The 23,121-nt window shown below is 39.3% G+C and overlaps 1 protein-coding gene across 8 annotated transcripts in view; it reads right to left on the bottom strand.

The window, feature by feature from the left end:
- Positions 1-23,121, bottom strand: part of CFAP58 (cilia and flagella associated protein 58) — a 128,100-nt gene that overhangs the window by 74,815 nt on the left and 30,164 nt on the right. For all 8 annotated transcript variants that reach the window (XM_061162574.1, XM_061162570.1, XM_061162571.1 and 5 more), the window contains 4 exons: positions 21,154-21,291; positions 16,358-16,517; positions 11,329-11,411; positions 7,321-7,512 (listed from right to left, as the gene is read on the bottom strand). In XM_061162574.1, the coding sequence (XP_061018557.1) occupies positions 7,321-7,512; positions 11,329-11,411; positions 16,358-16,517; positions 21,154-21,291 (573 nt within the window). The remainder of the gene's footprint in view (positions 1-7,320; positions 7,513-11,328; positions 11,412-16,357; positions 16,518-21,153; positions 21,292-23,121) is intronic.

Raw genomic sequence — 23,121 nt, 5'->3', positions numbered from 1 at the left:
GGTACAGTCTCAGTTTATAACCTACTACCTTTTCTGTTTCTGTTAAAACAACCCGCCGATAGAAAAAATAGTGAGATAAAAATCAATAACGTGTGCAGGAAATCTGCAGCCACAGTCAAAACACCATATGTACTAAGACAGGAAGAGAAAGTAGGTCATTGAATTTGGAATCTTTTAACTTGCAATTGATGAAATATCAGTACAATAAACTTTTAAAGTAAGTTTTTCTGACTTGGTGTCAATGGTTTGAATGCTGACAATGCCTTCACTTCCATAATAAAACTGGAAAACTCACTCTCAAAAAAAAAAAAAAAAAAAAACTTTGTGCCCAGTCATGTGAAATTTTAAGTCTTCTCTATTTGTCTTGCTTTCTTATTTTATCCTCTATCTCAAATTCAGGGAGGCATATCTATTTTTCTATCTGTTTTTAATAACATGTTATGCTACAAATGAAGGCTATAATATCTGCCTAGGAGGGCTATAGTGAGGATAAAAGTGAGAAAAATTATATTTATGCCATAATATAAGTACCAGGCATATCATAATTTAATCATTTAATAAATGTTAATAGACTATCATGGTATGTTTAACATTATGTGATATTATATAATATTAGCACTTAAAAAACCAACTTGGTTTTTTTCTATGGATCAAATTCTGTTCTCCTCCAGGAAAAGAGTAATCCATAGTACACTTATTTCATTATAACATGAAAAGCTTATAATTTGTGTATGTCCCCTTGAAGGCTCTCTCCAGACTTCTACCCTATTAAAGATGTTCTGTATAAAAAAACATCAAATTAATATTGAAGAAACAGAAACTTCATTTTATTATGAAGTAGCTATTCACTGAATGATATTTCTTTGATCAACTTTTGCTATCCTCACTTCTAAATCCTTGAAAGCACATTATTATTCATTTCTTGGAACCTCTGTCTACAAGAGCTTTGCTTGACATTGTTATAAGGCAAATAAGCAGGGAGCTAAGAAACTTATTGGTAGGAATTCATTGCAAAAAATGCTTTCCAGTATATAAGAAGGCTGGGAGGGGATAGCTAGAAGTTTAATATTTAGAATGAAAAAGAAGAGGGTCCTAAAATGAGCCAAAGGCATAATATGCAGAATGTTCCCCAGTTTTAATCATTAACTAGGAATGATCTTAACCTAAAATTTATAAGTCTAGAAAAGATTAAATATGGTGGGCCATAACTTATAATTGGGCTTCTCTAGTAGCTCAGTTGGTAAAGAATCTGCCTGCAGTGCAGGAGATCCGGGTTCGACCCCTGGGTCAGGAAGATCCCCCGGAGAAGAAAATGGCAACCCACTCCAGTATTCTTGCCTGGAAGATCCTATGGACAGAGGAGCCTGGTGGTCTACAGTCCACGGGGTCACAAGAGTTGGACACGACTGAGCGACTAAACCACCACAACTTATTACGCCACTCTTGGTGCCTCTCAATTTAGCCGAACAATAAAATGCATACTGCAGCAGAGGAAAACCATGAAGGTAAAAAGTGCTGAATATATATTGTGTAAAATATCTAGTGGGAGGCTGCTATACAGCCCAAGGAGCTCAGTTTAGTGATGACCTAGAGAGATGGGATGGGGTAGGGGGAGGCTCAAGAAGGAGGGATATATATACACATATAGCTGACTCACTTTGCTGTAAGCGAAACTAACACAACATAGCAAAGAAATTATACTCCAATAATAAAAGAAAAAACGTCCAACTATAAAGAATAAGTGCTGAAATACTGTAGTAGCTTGTCATGGCTCCATGAATATTTGCTCCCATCACCTCTATGGGAGGAGTCTACTTGCCCTTGCTGTTGAGGCTGGGCCTGGACATGTGACTTGCCATAGCTGATGGGATGTCAGAGAACATTAGGCAAGCAGAGACCCATGAACTGTGCTTGCGTGGTTGGGTCTGTCCTTTGCATTCCTTCCATTCTCCATGAGAACAGTGTGCATTTCCTAGAGGATGAGAAGCACACAGCAAATCTGGAGCCAACCCACAGCCTCAGGCCAAGCCCAGGCAAGCTCGGCCCAGATCAGCTGGCCCTTGTCAACTGCAGGTGTGTGAGTGAGACATAAGTGCTTGTTTTTGCATGCCGGTGAGACCTGGTGGTTGTTTATTATGCATAACATCATGGCACATGTTGACTGAGACAAACACATACGGAAAGGCTTGGGATTCTGAGCCATCCAATTCTGGCACAAAAAGGGATCTTCTTTCTCATTTGCAAATGCCAAGTTAAATTAATAAAATGTAATGTAGGGCTTTCAGCAGCTTAGATTTCACCTTTTTTTCCCCTTCTAAATAAAAAGAATCAGAAAGCAAATGTTGACACTGTTTTTGCAGCCCAGAAGGAAGAGGGGATCAGGCCAGAAGTCACTCACAGCTAAAACTGCCAACGATAATTCAGATAACATTGTCCGTCATGGCAACCTATTTCAAAATAATTTAAAGGTGAGCAGACCCATAAGTTTAAGAAAGTTTAGTCACTCAGTCATGGCCACTTTGTGCCCTCATGGGATAAACAGATTACTGAAGAGGAATTTAATATAGATACCTAAAAATAAGTCTTTGACTAGTTGATTCAGTTGTCTAATTATGCTTTCCATTCACCCTTTCAAAATATATTTGAATACCTATTTAATGAATAAGTAACAGAAAGAGCTCAAGAAGACTTGCCCTCAAGGAACTTGTAAATGGCATGAGGTACACTCAGAAATGCAGATACAGTAATAACATCAGATTTCTTCACCTGCCAGAGAGGGGAACCAAGTACAGATGGATTAGAAAACATTTTAAATAAAGCTCTTGTAAGGTTTTATTGGTCCTTGACTGAAGGGCAAGGTTTTTTGGATCAGGATACTAAAGTAATATATATTCATTTCAGAAAATTTGAAGAACACAAAAGGCACATAAAGGGGTAAATTAAAAACGATCTGTATCCCTACTACTCAGAAATACCGAGTTTTCACCTGTTGATCCATTACCTTCTACTCTTTTTCCTGTTTAAAAAAAAAAAGGAACTAGACTTCAGCTTTTTCTTCTTGCCTAACTCTGAGAGTACTTTTCTTTATCATTGTGGGTTAAACAACATACACACACAAGACTTTCTCCCAGAGCAGGTCTATGAGATTTCTCCTGTCACTGATTTTGCCAGAAACATGCTCAATCTGCATGTACAGTTCTTTCTTCATCTCCAGAAAATATTTTCTGTTACATCTTTGATTTGGGGCTCAGTTCCTCCATCAGAGACCAGCAACCTATAGGATGCTTTTTATTCCCTGTCCTTATCTCTTATCCTCTCTTTGATCATTTTTGTCTTTTGTTTCCACCTCTATTCTAAGAATATGAAGAAAACCTTGGAAGAAAAGCTATGACCAACCTAGACAGCATATTAAAAAGCAGAGACATTACTTGGCCGACAAAGGTCCATCTAGTCAAAGATATGGTTTTCCCAGTAGTCATGTATGGATGTGAAAGTTGGACCATAAAGAAAGCTGAGCACTGAAGAACTGATGCTTTTGAACTGTGATGTTGGAGAAGACTCTTGAGAGTCCCTTGGACTGCAAGGAGATCCAACCAGTCCATCCTAAAGGGAATCAGTCCTGAATGTTCATTGGAAGGATTGATGCTAAAGCTGAAGCTCCAATACTTTGGCCACCTGATGCGAAGAACTGACTCATTTGAAAAGACCCTGATGCTGGGAAAGACTGAAGGCAGGAAGAGAAGGGGACAACAGAGGATGAGATGGTTGGATGGTATTACCAACTCGATGGACATGAGTTTGAGCAAGCTCCAGGAGTCGGTGATGGACAGGAAAGCCTGGCGTGCTGCAGTCCATGGGGTCACAAAGAGTCGGACACAATTGAGTGACTGAACTGAACTGAACATCCTAAGAGAACTACTCAAGTTTGCACTCCACTTCACTGATTCCATTTTCCACATCAGTTCTGTTCTTTACTAACTTACTAACTTCAGTGTGGATTTTAAATCTACCGTTGCTTGCTTTGGGTTGGTTTGGGGTTTGCATGTGTTTTAGTCTCTTTACAACTGTTCCTTATTTTATCCATCACTTCCTTTCTGTTTCATCTTTGTTTTGTCTTAGAGGTAATGTCATCTTGGACTTATAACCCAGATGATAGTTCTCTGTCCTACTGGGGTCACACTGTTCTTAACCACAACAACAGAACATCTATAATCTTCATTTTGTGTGCTAGGAAGCCCAACATGACACCTAGTATCTCCAAGAATTCTTAAAGGAATTCTATTTCTCCTATTCACTGTGGCTTTGATTTCCTATTTCAATAGAATTCCAGATTCTCGATTGGCCCTTTTCTCTGGCACACATGGTTCCTTTTCTCGGTGTGTTACCTCACATCCCACATCCCTCTTCACCCCATCCCTGCCCCCACAACGCACAATCCAGCCACAGGGTTGATGCAGACTGTCACCAAAGGTTGCAGATACAGAGCACAGTAAAGAACTTAAACTTGACCATCGGAGGTCCCATGCTTAGCACTTCCTCGGTCATTCCTGCCTGGGAACTGGTCCTGTCTCCCAGAAGAGCCCAGCCTCCCTTCTCATCTTCTCCTATTCCCCCCCATTTCCTGCTCACCACTGCCCCTCCCCTTCCCAACTGCAAGCAAGTTCAAGGAACTGTGAACTGAGGGCCAGGTGGATTTTCCTCAGTTCACCTCTACTGGCTTTAAAATTCTCATCCTGTGCTCACTTCGGCAGGACATATAAAATTCTCATCCAATCTCTTTTCTTCTATTTTAGCATGGCTTTATGTCAATGTTAGTGTTTGATGCCATTAAAACTTTTCATCTCTGTTACTGACATTTAATAAGAAGTTGAAAATAGCTACATTCAAATGCCACTTTGAACAAAAATTCTGGATTGTTTATCTACAAAGTAATTAATATATTTACTTGCTTATTTATTAAATGTTCCATAGCATTTACTATGTGCCAGAGATCATTCTAAATACTTTACCAACATTATCTCATTTAATTTTCACTACCCACCCCATGATATAATGACCCCAATCCTTTTCATCTGCACACAGATAAAATTTAGGTCAAACCATATAAATAACTTTGCATTTTGTTCTTATCAGATTCACATTGTGACCATGTTCCCCATTTAAAAAATATTTTTCAAACACATGATTTTAATGGCACATGGCAAACTTGCACAATTTATTTTGAAGACTGCTCTTTTATAAAAATCTTTGCATTCTTATTCTTCATACATGCAGTTTTTACAAAAGAAATTGTGGGGTCAAAAGGATAAACTCAGAACAACTCACTTTAGAAGGAGATGAAAATATCAGTTTCATGACATCTTCTCCCAGTCCCTGGTATTATTCCTCAACTTCCTATAAATAGGATACATGAAAGGGAGCTTTCTGTTTGTGGGAATGAGGTGTGTGTGTGTGTGTGTGTGTGTGTGTGTGTGACAGTAAAGAAAGAAATACGAGATGGTGTCAAAAAGATATACATGTTTTTAATAAGAAGTCCAGAGGTGACACAAGTTGCTGTAGCAACTGATACATGCTGTCAGGAGTTAAGTAAGAGAGAAAAATTGTAGTTGATAAATAATATTTTAAGAACTCGTGCTTAAATTATTTAGGTGAGACATTATGTAACCTTGTGCAGTTAAACATCAGAAATTGTGAAAAACAGTTACCAGCAAAACTTGGTACCAGTATCTCTCCTTCATAAGGGAACAGAGAGAAATACACAATCCTATATTAAAATCAGTGACAGCAATCTTTTTTTATCACCCATCATCTATCTATTTGTTCAACCCAGTTTTGGCGCCTACTATTTACCAGCATTTACTATGTGCTGGAAATGAAGAGAAGAATGAGATAAAGTCCTTGCTCCTAAGAACTCACTACAAACAAGGGTATGAATAAATAAGTACACTAGAAGATGGTAAGAGCTGCTCCAGAAATATCAACAAACCCATTAAGTAGGAAGTGACTAGCTCTGCCTAAGGAGTTAAAATAGGTTTGACCCCAGACATGAGCATTTGATCTGGGTACTGAAGCATGAATAAGAGTTTTCCATTCAGAGAAGGGGGAGGAAAGGGCTTTCCAGATAAAACAGAGAGCTTAGCCTCTGTTGCATAAGTCAGAATATATGAATTGCTGTGTCTTGCATGGGTTACAGGTATGTAACAAAATACTGATTCACTCTACTCATAGGTGGGCCAGGTGGGACCTGGGCAGCTAGCATCCCTAGGTAAGCCCCTCCAGCCCTGCACAGGCTCATCCCCCTCATTCCCACATACTGTAGACATGCTATCTCCTACAATGCTGTGATGCAAAGAATGTTAGGAAGCACTGCCCCAGGTTGCTGAGAGATGACTGAGGTTTGTAAGGCTGGGAGTAATAATAAGATTTCATTGGAATTTTTAACAACTCTGACAGTGTGATGGCAGCCAGGAGTGGTGGGAGACTGACTGCCAGGAAGGAAGACATAGGAGGTTACAACAGATTATATGTTCAGATATAGTCTCTGTCTCACCAGGTAGGGCCCCTCCCTTAGTAGGATCACACTGCTGCCCGAGGATATCAGGATTGATCACGTAACTTCCTTTGATCAATGAAATATGAGTGGACTGGCCCTTTACCCTTCCTTTGCCAGCAGAAGCTCTGAGAGCATATCAAAGGTTTACTATTACACAGATTTCCCTCTATAAGAGGCCAACACATTCCAACAGAGTCGATCTGCAATGAAGAGGACGTGAAGCAGAGCTGTGGCTGACCCTCAAAGGTCATTAATGTGAACAGAACATAGATCTCTGTCGCTATAAACAACTGAGACCTGAGGGTTATTTGCTACAACTTAATCTGACGGATACAGGGGCCAATAAGCTTAGCCACGCTAGAGAACATGAGTGCCTGAAATGACAACTAGTCCTCTCAGAGTCAGTAAATCAATTAGTGGAGCTTCTTACATGATCAAGTTGCAAGAGGAATATGCTGTTTTACAATGGCTTCCAACCAGGGGTAGGAGGATCACGGGCCATCTTTTACAAGGAAGACATGTCCTGCCAGGGATGGACTGATCACATGCATTTGTGTTCCTCCAAACTTACATTCTGCAAATATCTAATCAGCATTTGTTTACTCTAAATGGGCAGTAGCTGATTTGATAGCAGAGCTTATTGCCCACTATCTTAAATCTGCATGTGAACCACAAGCAGCAATCTGAATAATCTGTCTTTGCAACAGTGTGTGGCAATCAGAAATAATGCAGTGATGCTCGACCCATACCATGGAGGACTAGTTTACCTTTTGGGTAAGGTCACTGGCTTCATTGATGTACCGATCTCGCTCCTTTTCCAGTTGAAAGATGATCTTTCTCTGCTTCTGAGCCTCCTCTTTGTAGTTTTGGATTTCTTCCTCCAGATTCCTCTTGGCTTGTTCATGGAGCTTTACCAGGTCTATCTGTTTCTGGGTTGCACTGACCGCCTTAAGCATATTCTGAAAATAAGGACAGCACCGAAAAATGTTTGTGGGTTTTTGGTTAAATTTACTTGTTGCCTTAATCCTAAAATAATTAGGTTCATTGTTTGGGAGATGAATAAAAATAATCATATTTTCTACAGAGTACTAAGAGCTTGTTATGTTAATTTTGCTCAGAGCACTATAAACACACATGCTGCTGCTGCTGCTGCTAAGTCACTTCAGTCGTGTCCGACTCTGTGAGACCCCGTAGACGGCAGCCCACCAGGCTCCCCCGTCCCTGGGATTCTCCAGGCAAGAACACTGGAGTGGGTTGCCATTTCCTTCTCCAATAAACACACATAAAAAGGCACTAAGAGACAACATCCCTAGGAAGTGGCCTATATTGCTCCCATATTAGGGGTAGGAAACTGAGAATAAGAAGATAAGCTACTTGCCTAAAAGTTCACGGGCTTCCCCAGTGGCTCAGCAGTAAACAATCTGCCTGCATTATAGGAGGAGCAGGAGACACAGGTTCGATCCCTGGGTTGGGCACATCCCCTGGAGGAGGGCATGTTAACCCACTCTAGTGTTCTTTCCTGGAGAATCCCATAAACAGAGGAGCCTGGTAGGCAACCGACCATAGGCTCACGAAGAGACAGACATGACTGAGCACGTACATACGCACACACAAGTTCACACAACCGGGGAGTGACAGAGCTAGGATTTCAATCCCAAGCTGGCTGACCCCAAAGCCAATCTCTATTCCAACTCTAGCCTTTCACTTGTGAAGTTAGGACAGCTGAACCTAATCATGTATCACAGGCTTTGACTACAAAATAAAAACCTTCTTATTAAAAATGCAGATAGCCAGAATTAACATATGATCCAACAACATCACTTCTGGCCATCTACTCAAAAGAACTGAAACAGGTGGCCAAACAAAAACTTGTACATGAACATTCAGAGCAGCACTATTCATAAAAGCCAAAAGGGGAAAACAACCCAAATGTTCATCAGCTGAAGAATAAATAAACAAAATGTGCTATATCCATGCAGTAGAATACTACTCATCCACAAAAAGGAATGAAGTAGACACTACGACATGGTTGAAGCTTGAAAATATTATCTTGAGTGAAAGATGTCAGACATAAGAAGTCACACATGGTATGATTCCAGTTATATAAATATCCGGAAGGGTCAAATCCACAGAAACAGAAAGCAGATGAGTAACTTCCAAGGATGGGAGGAGGGGAAAGTGGGGTGTGACTGCCTGACAGGTACAGGGTTTCCTTTTGGGTGGTGAAAATGTTCTAGAACTAGATTCATGATGTTTTACACAACATTGTGAATATACAAAATGTCACTAATGGCAAATTTTGTTTTCTGTGCATTTTACTACATTAAAAAAGAATTATAACCTGGTCTTAAAAAAAAAAAAAAAAAAACACAGATGCTCACATCCCAACTCCAGAGAGTCTGATTCTGTGGATCTGAGATGAGACTCTGGCACCTACATTTTTTTTTCTTTTTGGAAAGCTGCCCTGGTGGTTTCTGATGCTACTACAATGGACGTGCCTTAGTTTGGTTGCGCAAGAAGTCAGGTTGTTCCTCTGGAACACAGAATTAATACAGTGCAACTCTGCAGCCATGCTCATGATGGACCACAGCACATCTGCTTCTCTAGCCACAGCTGAATAGACCCAGCGACTTCCGAAATAGAGCCTCTAGATTTTTGTAACTCAGTAGAAGATGTAAACTCAGGAGCTGTTTGTGGGAGATAGCTTTTTTCTGCCATTTGGACAGGGACACAGAGAAAGAGAGATGATTTCACTGAAAGACAGAAATGAAGCTATGACTCAGCTGGAAGTCTAGTGGTGGAGGGAGAGGGCTTTCTGTGCATCCCAAGAATGCAAGGCCAGGTTTTCCTCGTTCCTGAGGCCCACCTGTATCCTTAGGTTCTATGTTGCTGTTTAGTTGCTAAGTCGTGTCTGACTCTTTGTGAACTCACGGACTGTAGCCTGCCAGGTTCTTCTATCCACAGGATTTTCCAGGCAAGAATACTGGAGTGGGTTGCCATTTCCTTCTCCAGGGGATCCTCCCAACCCAGGGATCAAACCCATATCTCCTACACTGGCAGGCAGGTTCCTTACCACTGAGCCACCTGGAAAGCCCCCTGGGTTCCAAGAGGCACTTCATAATCCCTTCCCAAATCTCTAACCAATATAGACCTGCAGTCAGGACTGAAAACCACTGGAATATAAATTGGCTTTAAAAAAAAAAAAAAAGGACATGAAACCTTGGTCGGATGATGACGTAGAAAAATGGAAAAGGTCAACTTTACTTTCAAGTACTGAATTAAACATTTGCTCTATGAAAGCTAAAGTCCCTTCAACATGACACTGAGAGAACCAAATATATGAACATTGCTGCCTATCAAAACTATGTCACTCATTCATTCAATGAAGGTGGCATTTCAAGTCAGTGAGGAAAGGATGTATTATCAATAACGGTTGACTGCGCACCTGCAAAGGAGCAGGCACTCTGTCAGGCACTAAGGATGCAATGGCTGGGAAAGAAAAAAAAGTTTAAAAAGTACCTGCCCTCAAGACGAAGCTGATGCAGTCAAATCAAACAAAGAAGTGTAAAATTAAAGTGTTAGGTGTCCTATTGTGGCAGAAAATCAAAAGGCGGTTTACCAGAACATACAAAATACAAATGGATTAAATGGTGTATATGTTACAAAAAGTTTTTAAAATCTAAATCTAACAATAGTATTTATATTATTTATATTACATTATTTATATATTTATGTTATTTATAAATTTATAGAATAAAGGCACAGTTCTAGGATTATGCAAAAAAAAAAATTAATGACTTTCTGAAGGAGTGCTCAGCATGTAAAGGTACTTAATCTTCTACTCTTTTCTGAGATTCCCTTAATAGTCTGCTCTAAGCCACAGGATAATCTACTTCGTTAACATTTATTCATTTCTGGGAAACCTAAAGAACTATTAAAATAATAAATATTAAAGTAATAAAAAAATTGAAATGAATGAATATAGGCTGTATCTACTTTGCTAAGATGAAGCTCTCTTGACCAAAAGCCAGCAGGCTGTCTGCTGTGGAAGCAGCCTCCCCACTCTACACCTGGCCCATCGCTTCATGCTTCATTCTCCCTGGAGGGAATTCTTGAGCAGGAACACGTACTCTGGATCTTTAAATGCAGTCAATCTCCTCAGAGTGACTGTCAATGAAGGTAACCCTCTGGAAGGGGCCAGGAGAGGAAACAGGGGTGGGGGCGGGGTCTGCCTTGACTGGACAATTTCTAAGCCTCAAGCTCCCCCCAGCCTCTGCCCCAGCTTTGGACCATACTGGGCTCAAAGACTAGGAGGAGTAAGCTCCAGAAGCAGAAACCAAGGCCTCCAACACTCCAGAAAAGATGGAGGAAAGGTTAGAGACTCTTGGAATGGCCAACCGGCCATCCTTTAAACACCTAAAAGTTAAAGTTTATTAGAACTCACTTGTATTTTCTGGATTGGCACAAAATTGCAAATTATAGATATTAAAATCAGAAATCTTGATCAACTGCTTAGATGCCAAATAAGACACCAGCAATAGGAACAGAAACCACAAGACGCTCTGAAATCTCCTGCTAGTTTATACGATAATTCTTCAAAGTCCCTTTGTGCTCACAGGTGATATTGTGGTTTCAATTCACAATTGAGCACTATTATTAGTTCTAATCTACTTTTGTTTGGCTCAGAGTTTTCTTTCCCCTGCAACCGGTTATAGGCAGATATTATAGCACTAAAGAAAGATATTTATTCACCAGTGTTACTGTAACAAACGCACCTTATTCAATATGTCCCTTTCTCTCAGAAGCTCATCCATTGCTTTCTTATCAAGTTCTGCTTGTTTCTTTGAGGCTTCCACCTCTAAATCACCAGAGAGAAAAACAATAATAAATATAAAGAGAGCCTGCCAAGAAAGAATCTGCCAAAGTGACATGAAAACTGCTTTATATATTTATCTGTAGCTATAAAACTGCTTTCTGTTGAGTGGTACGTGATCTTCATTATAACTCAGTGAGGTAAGTCTTCCCATCCCACTAAAGAGATGGAAACTGAGGCTTAGAGACCCATACACCAAGGGTCTGCAGTCAAGAGGTGACAGGGCTAAGGTTGGGAGTTGGGTCTCTCTGACTCCAAAAAGTCCTAGCTATTTAGTCCCTAAGTTGTGTCCGACTCTTTTGTGATCCCATGGACTGTAGCCCTCCAGGCTCCTCCAGACATAGGATTTCCCAGGCAAGAATACTAGAGTAGGTTGCCACTTCCTTCTCCAGGGGATCTTCCTGACTCAGGGGATCTTCCAAACTCATGTCTCCTTCACTGGCAGGCAGATTCTTTACCACTATGATGCTAGGGAAGCCCCCAAAGTCCTTGCTGTCTTGAAATATTTTTTATTATACAAGTAATTAGAAACACAGGAATAAATTGGAAAATAAGCAATTCCAAAAAATAAACTAAAGGGAAAATTTTTTTAAAAAATCAGAATCTAGGAGGGGACATATGTATACCTATGGCTGATTCGTGTTAATATTTGGCAGAAACCAACACAACACAATACTGTAAAGCAATTATCCTTCAATTAAAATGAACAAATTTATTTTAAAAAATCAGAGTCTACTTAAGATTTTGATGTGTCTCTTTCCTGACATTTTCCTATGCAAATACATGTGTGTATACAAATACATTTATACACCACATACACCAAGAGGGAGCCATAACACACATACAGTGTGTTACAAATTACAGTCTTGTAATTTGCTTTTATAAGTAACCAATATAAATAAATACCTCTCTATAATATAAATGTGTATCTACATCAGAACATTTAAAGACTTCACATTTCACTGTATAAAAATGTTTAATTTATTAAGCCAATCCTTATCTTAACATTTAAATTGCTTCTTTTTATTTTTTGTTTTGCAATTATAAGCAATAATCTTAGGAAAGTTCCTGCTCATTTGGTCATCTAGGAGAGGAAGTTCTTGAATCAAAAGTGATTTTCTTTTTAAAGACCTTTTTCTCCAGCTGCCAATTTTCTCTCCAAAAATTAATAGCAGTTTAAATCCACACCCAAACTAGAACTGTTACTACCATTCTCCTTGATCTCTGACAACCTGATAGCTTTTCCTAAACCAGTATGTCTATATTTAATTCACATACCTTTGATTGGTAGTGAAGTTGACTACTTTCTCATGTTTCGTGATCAGTTATTTGTTTTCTGTTTTTCCAATTGCCCACACTAGCCTTCCGCCCATTTTTCTCATGAATTATTTACCTTTTTTGTGAATTTGAAAGAGCACCTTATATATATTAATAATGAGGATACTAACTCTTTGGCAATATTTCAGTCAATTTGTCTTCTTATACAGAGTCTTTGGGGGCTTCTCTGGTGGCTCAGTGGTAAAGAATCTACCGCCAATGCAGGAGACACGGGTTCAATCCCTGGGTCAAGAGGATCCCTTGGAGAAGGAAATGGCAACCCACTCAAGTATTCTTGCCTGAGAAATCCCATGGACAGAGGAGCCTCGCAGGCTACAGTCCATGGAGTCACAAAAGAGTTGGGCACGACTTAGCAACTAAATAGCAATAGAGTCTTTTGTCGCTAAAAAAAAAAATAAATAAATAGCTTTAATTTCATTAAATCTCTCCATCTTGGCTTTACTATTCCTACATTTGACCTTAACTTTTTTCCCAAAAAGTAGTTTATTGTCTTACTATCATTTTTTAAATAATCCATACTGCACACTGCTATGAAAACAACACCTTTATCTTAGATGATAATCACGGGTCTTTTTGTAGCCTTTCCAATCTTTTCCATTGATCTGTTTATTCACGCATCTTCACTAAACTATTTGATTACTAAAGCTTTATAATACATTTAAACACCAGGTAAAGGCTAATGCTCCCTTCTCACTCTTCTTTTCCAGAATTTTTATGGCTATTGTCACCTGTTTATTCTTCTGGAGGAACCCTAGAACCAGTTTTCAAGTCCCAAGCAACATAACTCACTGAAATTTTTATTGGAAATACTAAATGTGCAGATTAATTTGGACAGATTTATATTTATATCATATTGAGTTTTCTCATCCAGGAACTTGGTGTATTGGTCCATTTTTCAAGTCTTCCTTTATACCCCTCAAAAGAATTCTGTAATGTTTTATATATATAGTTCTTACAGATATTTTGGTAACTTTATTCATAGATATTTTATTACTTTAGTTGCTATTGTGAAAGGGGGGTCTTCCATCATACATTGTAACTGATTCTTTGTAGGAAAGAAAGCCATTGATATCTATATATTTCTTTTATAACCTGCCACCCTGTTGAACTCCTGTTAGTTCTGGCAATTTTTCAGTTTGCTTCTTGGATTTTGTGGCAGGAAATCATAACATATGGGGGCCTCGTGCTCCTAACCATTATGTGCAATGCCACTGTCTGATAGGGCACATCAAAAGGAAGTGCTCCCTAAGAAGAAATAACGATGCTAACGAGATCTACAAAATAACCAGAAGAGAAAGCACGATGACTTCTTTAAACATGATTTAAGAATGAAGAATTGGGGTCAATACTTAATGGAGAAATTTTTTCTGCACAGCTTAGAACTACTGCCTGCAAAAATACAGAAATTTTAATATAGGAGTGCTTTTGAAATTCACTAAGCCAATTAAAGCTCAACATTCAGAAAACTAAGATCATGGCATCTGGTCCCATCACTTCATGGGAAATAGATGGGGAAACAGTGGAAACTGTGTCAAACTTTATTCTGGGGGGCTCCAAAATCACTGCAGATGGTGATTGCAGCCATGAAATTAAAAGACGCTTACTCCTTGGGAGGAAAGTTATGACCAACCTAGATAGCATTTTAAAAAGCAGAGACATTACTTTGCCAACATAGGTCTGTCTAGTCAAGGCTATGGTTTTTCCAGTGGTCATGTATGGATGTGAGAGTTGGACTGTGAAGAAAGCTGAGTGCCGAAGAATTGATGCTTTTGAACTGTGGTGTTGGGAAAGACTCTTGAGAGTCCCTTGGACTGCAAGGAGATCCAACCAGTCCATCCTAAAGGAGATCAGTCCTGGGTGTTCATTGGAAGGACTGATGCTGAAGCTGAAATACTTTGGCCACCTCATGCAAAGAGTTGATTCATTGGACAAGACCTTGATGCTGGGAGGGATTGGGGGCAGGAGGAGACGGGGACGGGGCAGGATGAGATGGCTGGATGGAATCACCAACTCGATGGACATGAGTTTGAGTAAACTCTGGGAGTTGGTGATGGACAGGGAGGCCTGGCGTGCTGCGATTCATGGGGTCGCAAAGAGTTGGACATGACTGAGTGACTGAACTGACTGACTGACTGAAGCCAATTACAAAATGTGCTCTACCAGTTCTACCTTTGTGTGTGTGTGTGTGTGTGTGTGTGTGTGTGTGTGTGTGTGTATCTGTCATTGAAGGTACTAGATTGTAGACTCATGCTACACTTTAAGCATCCTGAGGGCAGGAACCTCCATGCACCCAATGCCTAACATAATGCCTGCACACAGTATGGACTCAATTTATTGAAAGAGTACATAAGTGGAGAAATGATCAATATCAACTGCAACCATGCCTCAGTAAAAGATTGTTTCCGATGTCTTAGAAGGAAATATGTTGGCACTTCTCAGAGACTTTAGTGACAAATATTTCTAATAATCTTATCTAGAGATCTAGATTTTACTTAACTTTTAGGGAGGCAATGGATATGTTTATGCTTCTGGGTATGTCATCTCAGTCAGTGAGTTATGACTGAGTTCAGTGAGGTGTTCCTGCCTCACATTTTCTGGGACAGTCAGAATTCAAATCCCAATCCCTCTGTCTCCAAGTCTCTGAGCTATTTCTACCATACCATATTTAACTAGTATATACCATATTTTTAATTATATTCTTTTCCAGAAGGGGATAGCATTCTCTCCTTACTTTTATAAGCAGTAATATATCTGGATAATAATAGGTGACATTTAGTAAGCACTTACTACGTGCTAGGCACTGTCCTTTCTAGATATTAGCCATTTCATCTCCAAAAGCTAAATGAGAAGGTGGGATCTGAACCGAGGCACATCTGACTTCAGAGTCTGTATCCTTAATGATGTTTCTATAATACCTGGCCTCCTGTGGCACTTAAATTTTCCCTCCACAGGTCAAAGTGATAGTTCGGTAGAATAGGGATTTGCCATATGGTAAGAGGAAAGGAGTTGGAAGCCATTTATTTTTGTCTTGCTGATTCTGGGTACACTATTGTGTCATATACTGCTCATGGGGAATATTCAAGTTTCATTTCTCCTGTATCTTCTGTGAAAAAGAAAACTGAAGGAAAGATCATGTAGAACCCAGACTTAAGAGTATACATGCATGCCAAGTCACTTCAGTAGTGTCTGACTCTTTGTGACCCTATGGACCGTAGCTGGCCAGGCTCCTCTGTCCATGGGATTCTCCAGGGAAGAATACTGAAGTGTGTTGCCATTTGCTCATGCAGGGAATCTTCCCAACCCAGGGATCAAACCAGCATCTCTTATGTCTCCTGCTGTTACTTACTTCATTGACAAATACTGAGCAATACTTTGGGCTCAACATAGTCTGTTGAAGAGTTTCTTAAGGTAAGAAAGTTCAAGGTATACAAAATGGTGTCTCCTCCATATTATCTACTTAGTTTCAATGTTGTTTCACTGAATTCATTTCGCATGGTTTGTGCTTACATGCATGGAGTTGTCAAAAGACATAAGTCACCAATGAAATGCTTATAATCTAATAAAAACAAAACACAAAATAATTCTTGGTTTACCTCTCTCTAGTCCCAAGATCTGATTTTTCAGGGTTTCCTTGTGCTGCTCCACTTCTCCCTTTTGATCTTCAATCTGGTGCAATTTCTTATGGATTTGTTCTCTGATTTTGTTGAGCTTCCCAATGTCAAGGCGCATCTGATGGACTTCTTCTTCTTTGGCCTGTAATTAGTAAGAGAGGATTACCAGGGATACTTTGTCAGTAAAGGATCGGTGACTGATGATGGTAAACTCAGAATCAATAGAAGAACATTCTTTCTAGGTCAGTGCAGAATTATTCTGTGGGGTTAAATCAAAACACACACTGTGTAGTTTTTGAGAGAATTGAAAAACTCTAGTCTCTGAATAAAATATATGGTTAAATGAGCTAAAAACAATGAAAAAGACAACTGATGTCTCAAGATACCATTGAATCATTGAATCAAACAATATAAGAATGCTGAGTTGTATGCATCATAAATGTGTGAAATTTGTGTACAAATGTTGTATTGATTACCAACTTTTAGACTCACAAAGTGATCTCTCTTGGAGGTTATTAACATGCTATAAAATATTCAGTCTTTTGGATCCACATTGCCACTGTGGAACAACTACACACAATAGAAAAGCACTCTCCCCTTCCTCAAAGTACATTAGTCTTGTTCTTCAGTAGCTCAGTCATGTCTGACACTTTGCAACCTCATTGACTGCAGCATGCCAGGCTTCCCTGTCCTTCACTATTTCCCAGAGTTTGCTCAAACTCATGTCCATTGAGTCAGTGATGCCATCCAAACATCTCATCCTCTATCGTCCCCTTCTCCTGCCTTCAATACCCTTTCCCAGCATCAGGGTATTTTCCAATGAGTCAGCTCTTTGCATCAGATGAATATTTGGTGAAGTACTGGAGCTTCATCTTCAGTATCAGTCTTTCCAATGAGTATTCAGGGTTGATTTTCACTGGTTTGATCATCTTGCTCTCCAAAGGACTCTTCAGCATCACAGTCTAAAAGCATCAATTCTTCAGCATTCAGGCTTTTTTATTGTCCAGCTCTCACATCCATACATGACTGCTGGAAAAAATCATAGCTTTGCCTAGATGGACCTTTGTGAGCAAAGTAATATCTCTGCTTTTTAATACGCTATCTAGGTTTATCATAGCTTTTCTTCCAAGGAGCAAGCATCTTTTAATTTCATGGCTGCAGTCCCTATCTGCAGTGATTTTGGAGCCCAAGAAAATAAAGTTTGTCACTGTTTCTACTGTGTCCCCATCTATTGCCATGAAGTGATGGGACTGGATGTCATGATCTTCGTTTTTTGAATGTTGAGTTTTAAGCCAGCTTTTTCACTCTCCTTTTCAACATTCATCAAGAGGCTCTTTAGTTCATCTTCGCTTTCTGCCATAAGGGTGGTGTCATCTGCATATCTGAGGTTATTGGTATTTCTCCTGGCAATCTTGATTCCAGCTTGTGCTTCATTCAGCCTGGCATTTCGCATGATGTAGTCTGCATATAAGTTAAATAAGCAGAGTGACAATATACAGCCTTGATGTAATCCTTTTCCAATTGGAACCAGTCCATTGTTCCATATCTGGTTCTAACTGTTGCTTCTTGACCTGCATACAGGTTTCTCAGGAAGCAGGTAAGATGTCTTTAAGAATTTTTCACAGTTTGTTGTGATCCATACAGTCAAAGGCTTTAGCATAATCAATGAAACAGAAGTAGATGTTTTTCTGGAATTCTTGCGCTTTTTCTATGATCCAGTGGATTTTGGCAATATGATTCAGATGATCATTATATCTACTACTGTAGGCAAAAATCCCTTAGAAGAAATGGAGTAGCCCTTATAGTCAACAAAAGAGTCCAAAATGCAGTACTTGAGTGCAATCACAAAAACGACAGGATAATCTCGGTTCCTTTCCAAGGCAAACCATTCAACATCACAGGAACCCAAGTCTATATCCTTACCACTAATGCTGAAGAAGCTGAAGCTGAAACAATTATATGATGACCTACAAGACCTTCTAGAGCTAACACCAATAAAAAGATGTCCTTTTCATCATAGGGGACTGGAATGCAAAAGTAGGAAGTCAAGAGATACCTGGAGTAACAGGCAAGTTTGGCCTTGGAGTACAGAATGAAGCAGGTCAAAGGCTAACAGTTTTGCCAAGAGAATGCACTGGTCATAGCAAACACTCTCTTCCAACAACACAAGACAACTCTACACATGGACATCACCAGATGGTAAATACCAAAATCAGACTGATTTTATTCTTTGTAGCCAAAGATGGAGAAGCTCTATACAGTCAGCAAAAACAAGACCAGGAGCTGACTGTGGCTCAGCTCATTCATTTCATACAGCAAAATTCAGACTTAAATTGAAGAAAGTAGGGAAAACCATTAGGCCATTCAGATATGATCTAAATCAAATCCCTTATGATTGTACAGTGGAAGTGACAAATAGATTCAAGGCATCAGACCTGATAGACAGAGTGCCTGTAGAACTATGGACAGAGGTTTGTAACACAGTACAGGAGGCAGAGATCAAAACCATCCCCAAGAAAAAGAAATGCAGAAAGGCAAAATGGCTGTCGGAGGAGGCCTTACAAATAGCTGTGAAAAGAAGAGAAATGAAAGGCAAAGGAGAAAAGGAAAGATACACCCTGAATATAGAATTCCAAAGAACAGCAAGGAGGATTAAAAAGGTCTTTTTAAGTGAAAAATTTCAAAGGAATAGAGGAAAACAATAGAATGGGAAAGACTAGAGATCTCTTCAAGAAAATTAGAGATACCAAGGGAATACTTCATGCAAAGATGGACACAATAAATGACAAATGGTATGGGCCTAACAGAAGCAGAAGATATTAAGAAGAGGTGGCAAGAATACACAGAAGAACTACGCAAAAAAGTCTTCACGACCCAGATAATCACGATAGTATGATACTCACCTAGAACCAGACAGCCTAGAGTGTGAAGTCAAGTGGGCATTAGGAAGCATCACTACAAACAAAGCTAGTGGAGGCAATGGAATTCCAGTTGAGCTATTTCAAATCCTAGAAGATGATGCTGTGAAAGTGCTGCACTCAATATGCCAGCAAATTTGGAAAACTCAGCAGTGGCCACAGGACTGGAAAAGGTCAGTTTTCATTCCAATCCCAAAGAGGGGCAATGCCAAAGAATGCTCAAACTACTACACAATTGCACTCATTTCACATGCTAGCAAAGTAATGCTCAAAATCCTTCAAGTTAGGCTTCAACAGTATGTGAATTGAGAACTTCCAAATGTACAAGCTGGATTCAGAAAAGGCAGAGGAACCAGAAATCAAATTGCCAACATCTGTTGGATCATAAAAAAATCAAGAGAATTCCAGAAAAACATCTACTTCTGCAGAGAACATTAGTCTATGACTGTCCATATGGACAGGAGGACAGGGTGGCATTAATGAGCAAGCCTACACGATATCAAAAGGTATCAAAACGACAATTCTAGCAAAGTAAAGCACCAGATTTTTGTCTCTGGACTTCAAGTTTTATGAATTTTTTTTTTAATTTGTCATTCTTAGAAACTAGTTGATTTTCTGCAAATAAAGAGTAGCAATTATCCCCAGTTGTGACAATGAAGAGACAGCACTTAGCTGGTCATATTATGCTCAGATCACTGCTAGAAACAGAATCCCAGAGGTTTAGAATCTGATAACAAAATATTCCATCTTTCAAGGTGCCCCATGCATGTTACCAAAGAAGAGAATTATTGACTTAAGTATTTTTACTTTGATTTCACCTTAGGGGCTAATACATTATTTTGCCTTCAGCAGTCATTTCATTTCTGCTTTAACTTGGAGCATTCTCATAAAGAACAGTGAGTCAAGCCTTTCTGGACTGCTTAAATGTTCCTCAGCCTCAGATCCTGCGGGGTCCAAATTAGTTAATCTAAGATCTCTTTCAATTAAAAAATAAAATGTTCTAATTCAGTAGTTATTCATCTAGACCTGATAGTGATACTTTAGAAAAATTCTGTAAATTTCTAGGACAGCATGCAAAATAATATATAAGATGTACTAATATTAGTAAGGGTGTGTATGTATGTATGTGTGTGTGCACGCACACACACGCTTTTATCAGATTCCCAAAAGGGGCTGTGACACAAAAACTGTTAAGATTTACTACTCGAATCAATGTATTTTTGTGATTAGTCATTGCTGAGTATTCTAACAATACTAGAATAAGGTTTATGAATTTTTCAGAACTGCTGATAAATATAAAGCCACTCTGCTAAGCATGTAGGCAGACAATGTGTATCCAAGTATAAAATGGTTATCCAAACTTAACTTGCAAGCACTCTTCAGTGAAGGGAGGCCATTCTTGAAATTTACACTGGACAGAAGTGAAAATCATGATTCTGCAGTCCTAAGAGTAGACACCAAACAGTAGCAGTCCATCCCCCACCCCTCCCATTCCATACAAGCAGTGAAATATAATCTGACTTCTTTGTCACTCACATGTGTAACTGGTTTCTTGCTCTGGGCAACTGGTTACTTGCAAGGCTGAACTAGAGAGATGAACATCTGAGCTTGCTTTGGAAAATATCTGCATAATCATATGACCAAGAATCAGCTTTGCAATGTCTTAAGAATGGACGCTATTATATTAAACTGCTTCTGGGCATAAAGCAATCACTGTAGGTTTACACCTGCCTCTGATGGACCAAGGCTAATGCAGGTTATGCAACCAAGGGCTCCCAACAGCAGCGATCAACCTGTATTTATACTAATAGGGAATGAAAAAGGGCACCCCAAGGAATAGATATGTCACTGAGAGTTTACTTTGAGCTCCAACGCCTTCTGCTGGTTTTCTTGGGATAGCTGCTCACAAACCAAACTGTGCTGTTCGTTCTCTTGCTGAAGTTTAGCATTTCTCATCTGAAACTGCTCCAGCTCCTTTGCGGCTCTCTCATTAAGTATCTGAAAGATGCAGAACAAGCTGGTTAATGCTTTTACAGGGGCTGCATACCCACACAGGAGGCCATGCAGACCTCCTGGGACAGGCAAGGCAACCACCCATTTTTTCATCTTTGCAGAAATGGTTCTCGCTCCCCAGTGAAAGCACAAATGCACTCAAATATGATGACTGCTGAATGGCTGGGGGAAATGATGCCTTCTAATGAATAACACAGACAGCATAATTTTTTTTTTCTGGGAGCCTTGGGAAGTCTTGTTCACAGGTGGTGGATAAATATTTTAATGCCTGTTTGCCATTTGGCAGGCTTCGCATATGCAACAATTTCTATAATCATTGCAAATGAGCTAGAGATTCAAGCAGGCTTTATCGGCTATGGGGCTCAGAAGCTACATCTTCAGAAGCAAATCCTGCATTAACATGCCTATGATATTTTCGTGAACAGAACCTTTCACTAAACACCAACACAAGAGACGATTCTCCTTAATCCAACTTAAGTCAAAACTGTGGAACAGTAGTGGAATGATTTATAACTGCCTGACTTCAGAGTCAGTTTGATTTTCCTCTTCCTTACCTTGACTATCCTGAGAAGATATGGTTTCATAAATACATATTTATAAACACACATATTTTGGGAGGTCATTTCTATTGGGAAAATACTGGGGAGACGAAGGGATATCAAAAAGGTTAAAAGGGGGAAAGGGGGGAGAAGATAGTTTAGAAAACACTTATTCCAATAACTTCCATTCAAGCAAAAGTTAAAACACAGGAAGAATCCATCCAACTTCCCATCAATAAGGACTAAATAAGCTTTTCCGTGGGTCCTGACTATTGTTTTATGGTGACCGAAAACCTCTCAAAGAAAGGTTTTCATAATCAAAGAAAGCCTCATTTGTTCTCATGGATATTGCACATCACATATTATCTACTTGATATCTGGCTTTATGTAAAATTAATAAAGCAACTGACGAATGTGCTCTAATATCTAATTTTTTAAGTAGAAAAATGCTGGATGGCTTGAAAAATAGTTTGGAAACTTCTGAAAAGAACATACTTTCAAGAAATGATTTTTTTCAGATACATGAATTGGTTCTTTAAGAAATTAGAAAAGCCAGATTAGTATTTGTGTTACCTTAAACTATTACTAGAGAGGAAATGTTAGAAAAGTATCATATTTAGCATAAAGACTGTGTGTGGTTTTCCAAACTTGAAACTTAAAAATAAGCATGTTAAAAATAAATCATGTAAAAAAAAATAAAATAAATCATGTTATATTTATAAGCTGGAATGCTCTGTCCAATAGAACTTTCTGCAATGAACTAAATGTTCTCTATTCTGCGTATCTACTAGTCCCATGTGGCTATGAGCACTTGAAATGGTGCGACTGAGGAACCGAATTTTTTATTTTACTTGATTTTAAATAATTTACATGTAAATAGCCGTATGAGGTTAGCTACCACATTAGACAGTGTGGTTCTATAACAGTGGCAATAACATAAATGAATCTCACAAACACGATATGCGGAGAAAGACATTAGACACCAAAGGGTACGTCCTGTATGATCTTTCTGTAAAGTACAGAAGCAGGCAAAACTAACTCAGAACTCGGAAGAGAGCTGACCTTCGTACTGGGAGGGGGCACAAAACGAGGAGGCTCCTGCAATGCTGTTTCTCCCAGGCTGGATACCGGTGTCCAAGATGTGTTCAAGGGCAGAAAATTCATCAAGCTGTACACCTGTGACTTATACACTTTTCTATGTGTTATGTTATACATCAATAAAATGGTAAACAGAGATTAACCTGTTGGAGTATGGTGGTGGGGGTGGGGGGCGGGC

This window comes from Dama dama, chromosome 15 (genome assembly GCF_033118175.1).
Source record: "Dama dama isolate Ldn47 chromosome 15, ASM3311817v1, whole genome shotgun sequence".
NCBI lineage: Eukaryota > Metazoa > Chordata > Mammalia > Artiodactyla > Cervidae > Dama > Dama dama.
This window is presented reverse-complemented; position numbering and strand designations above follow the sequence as displayed.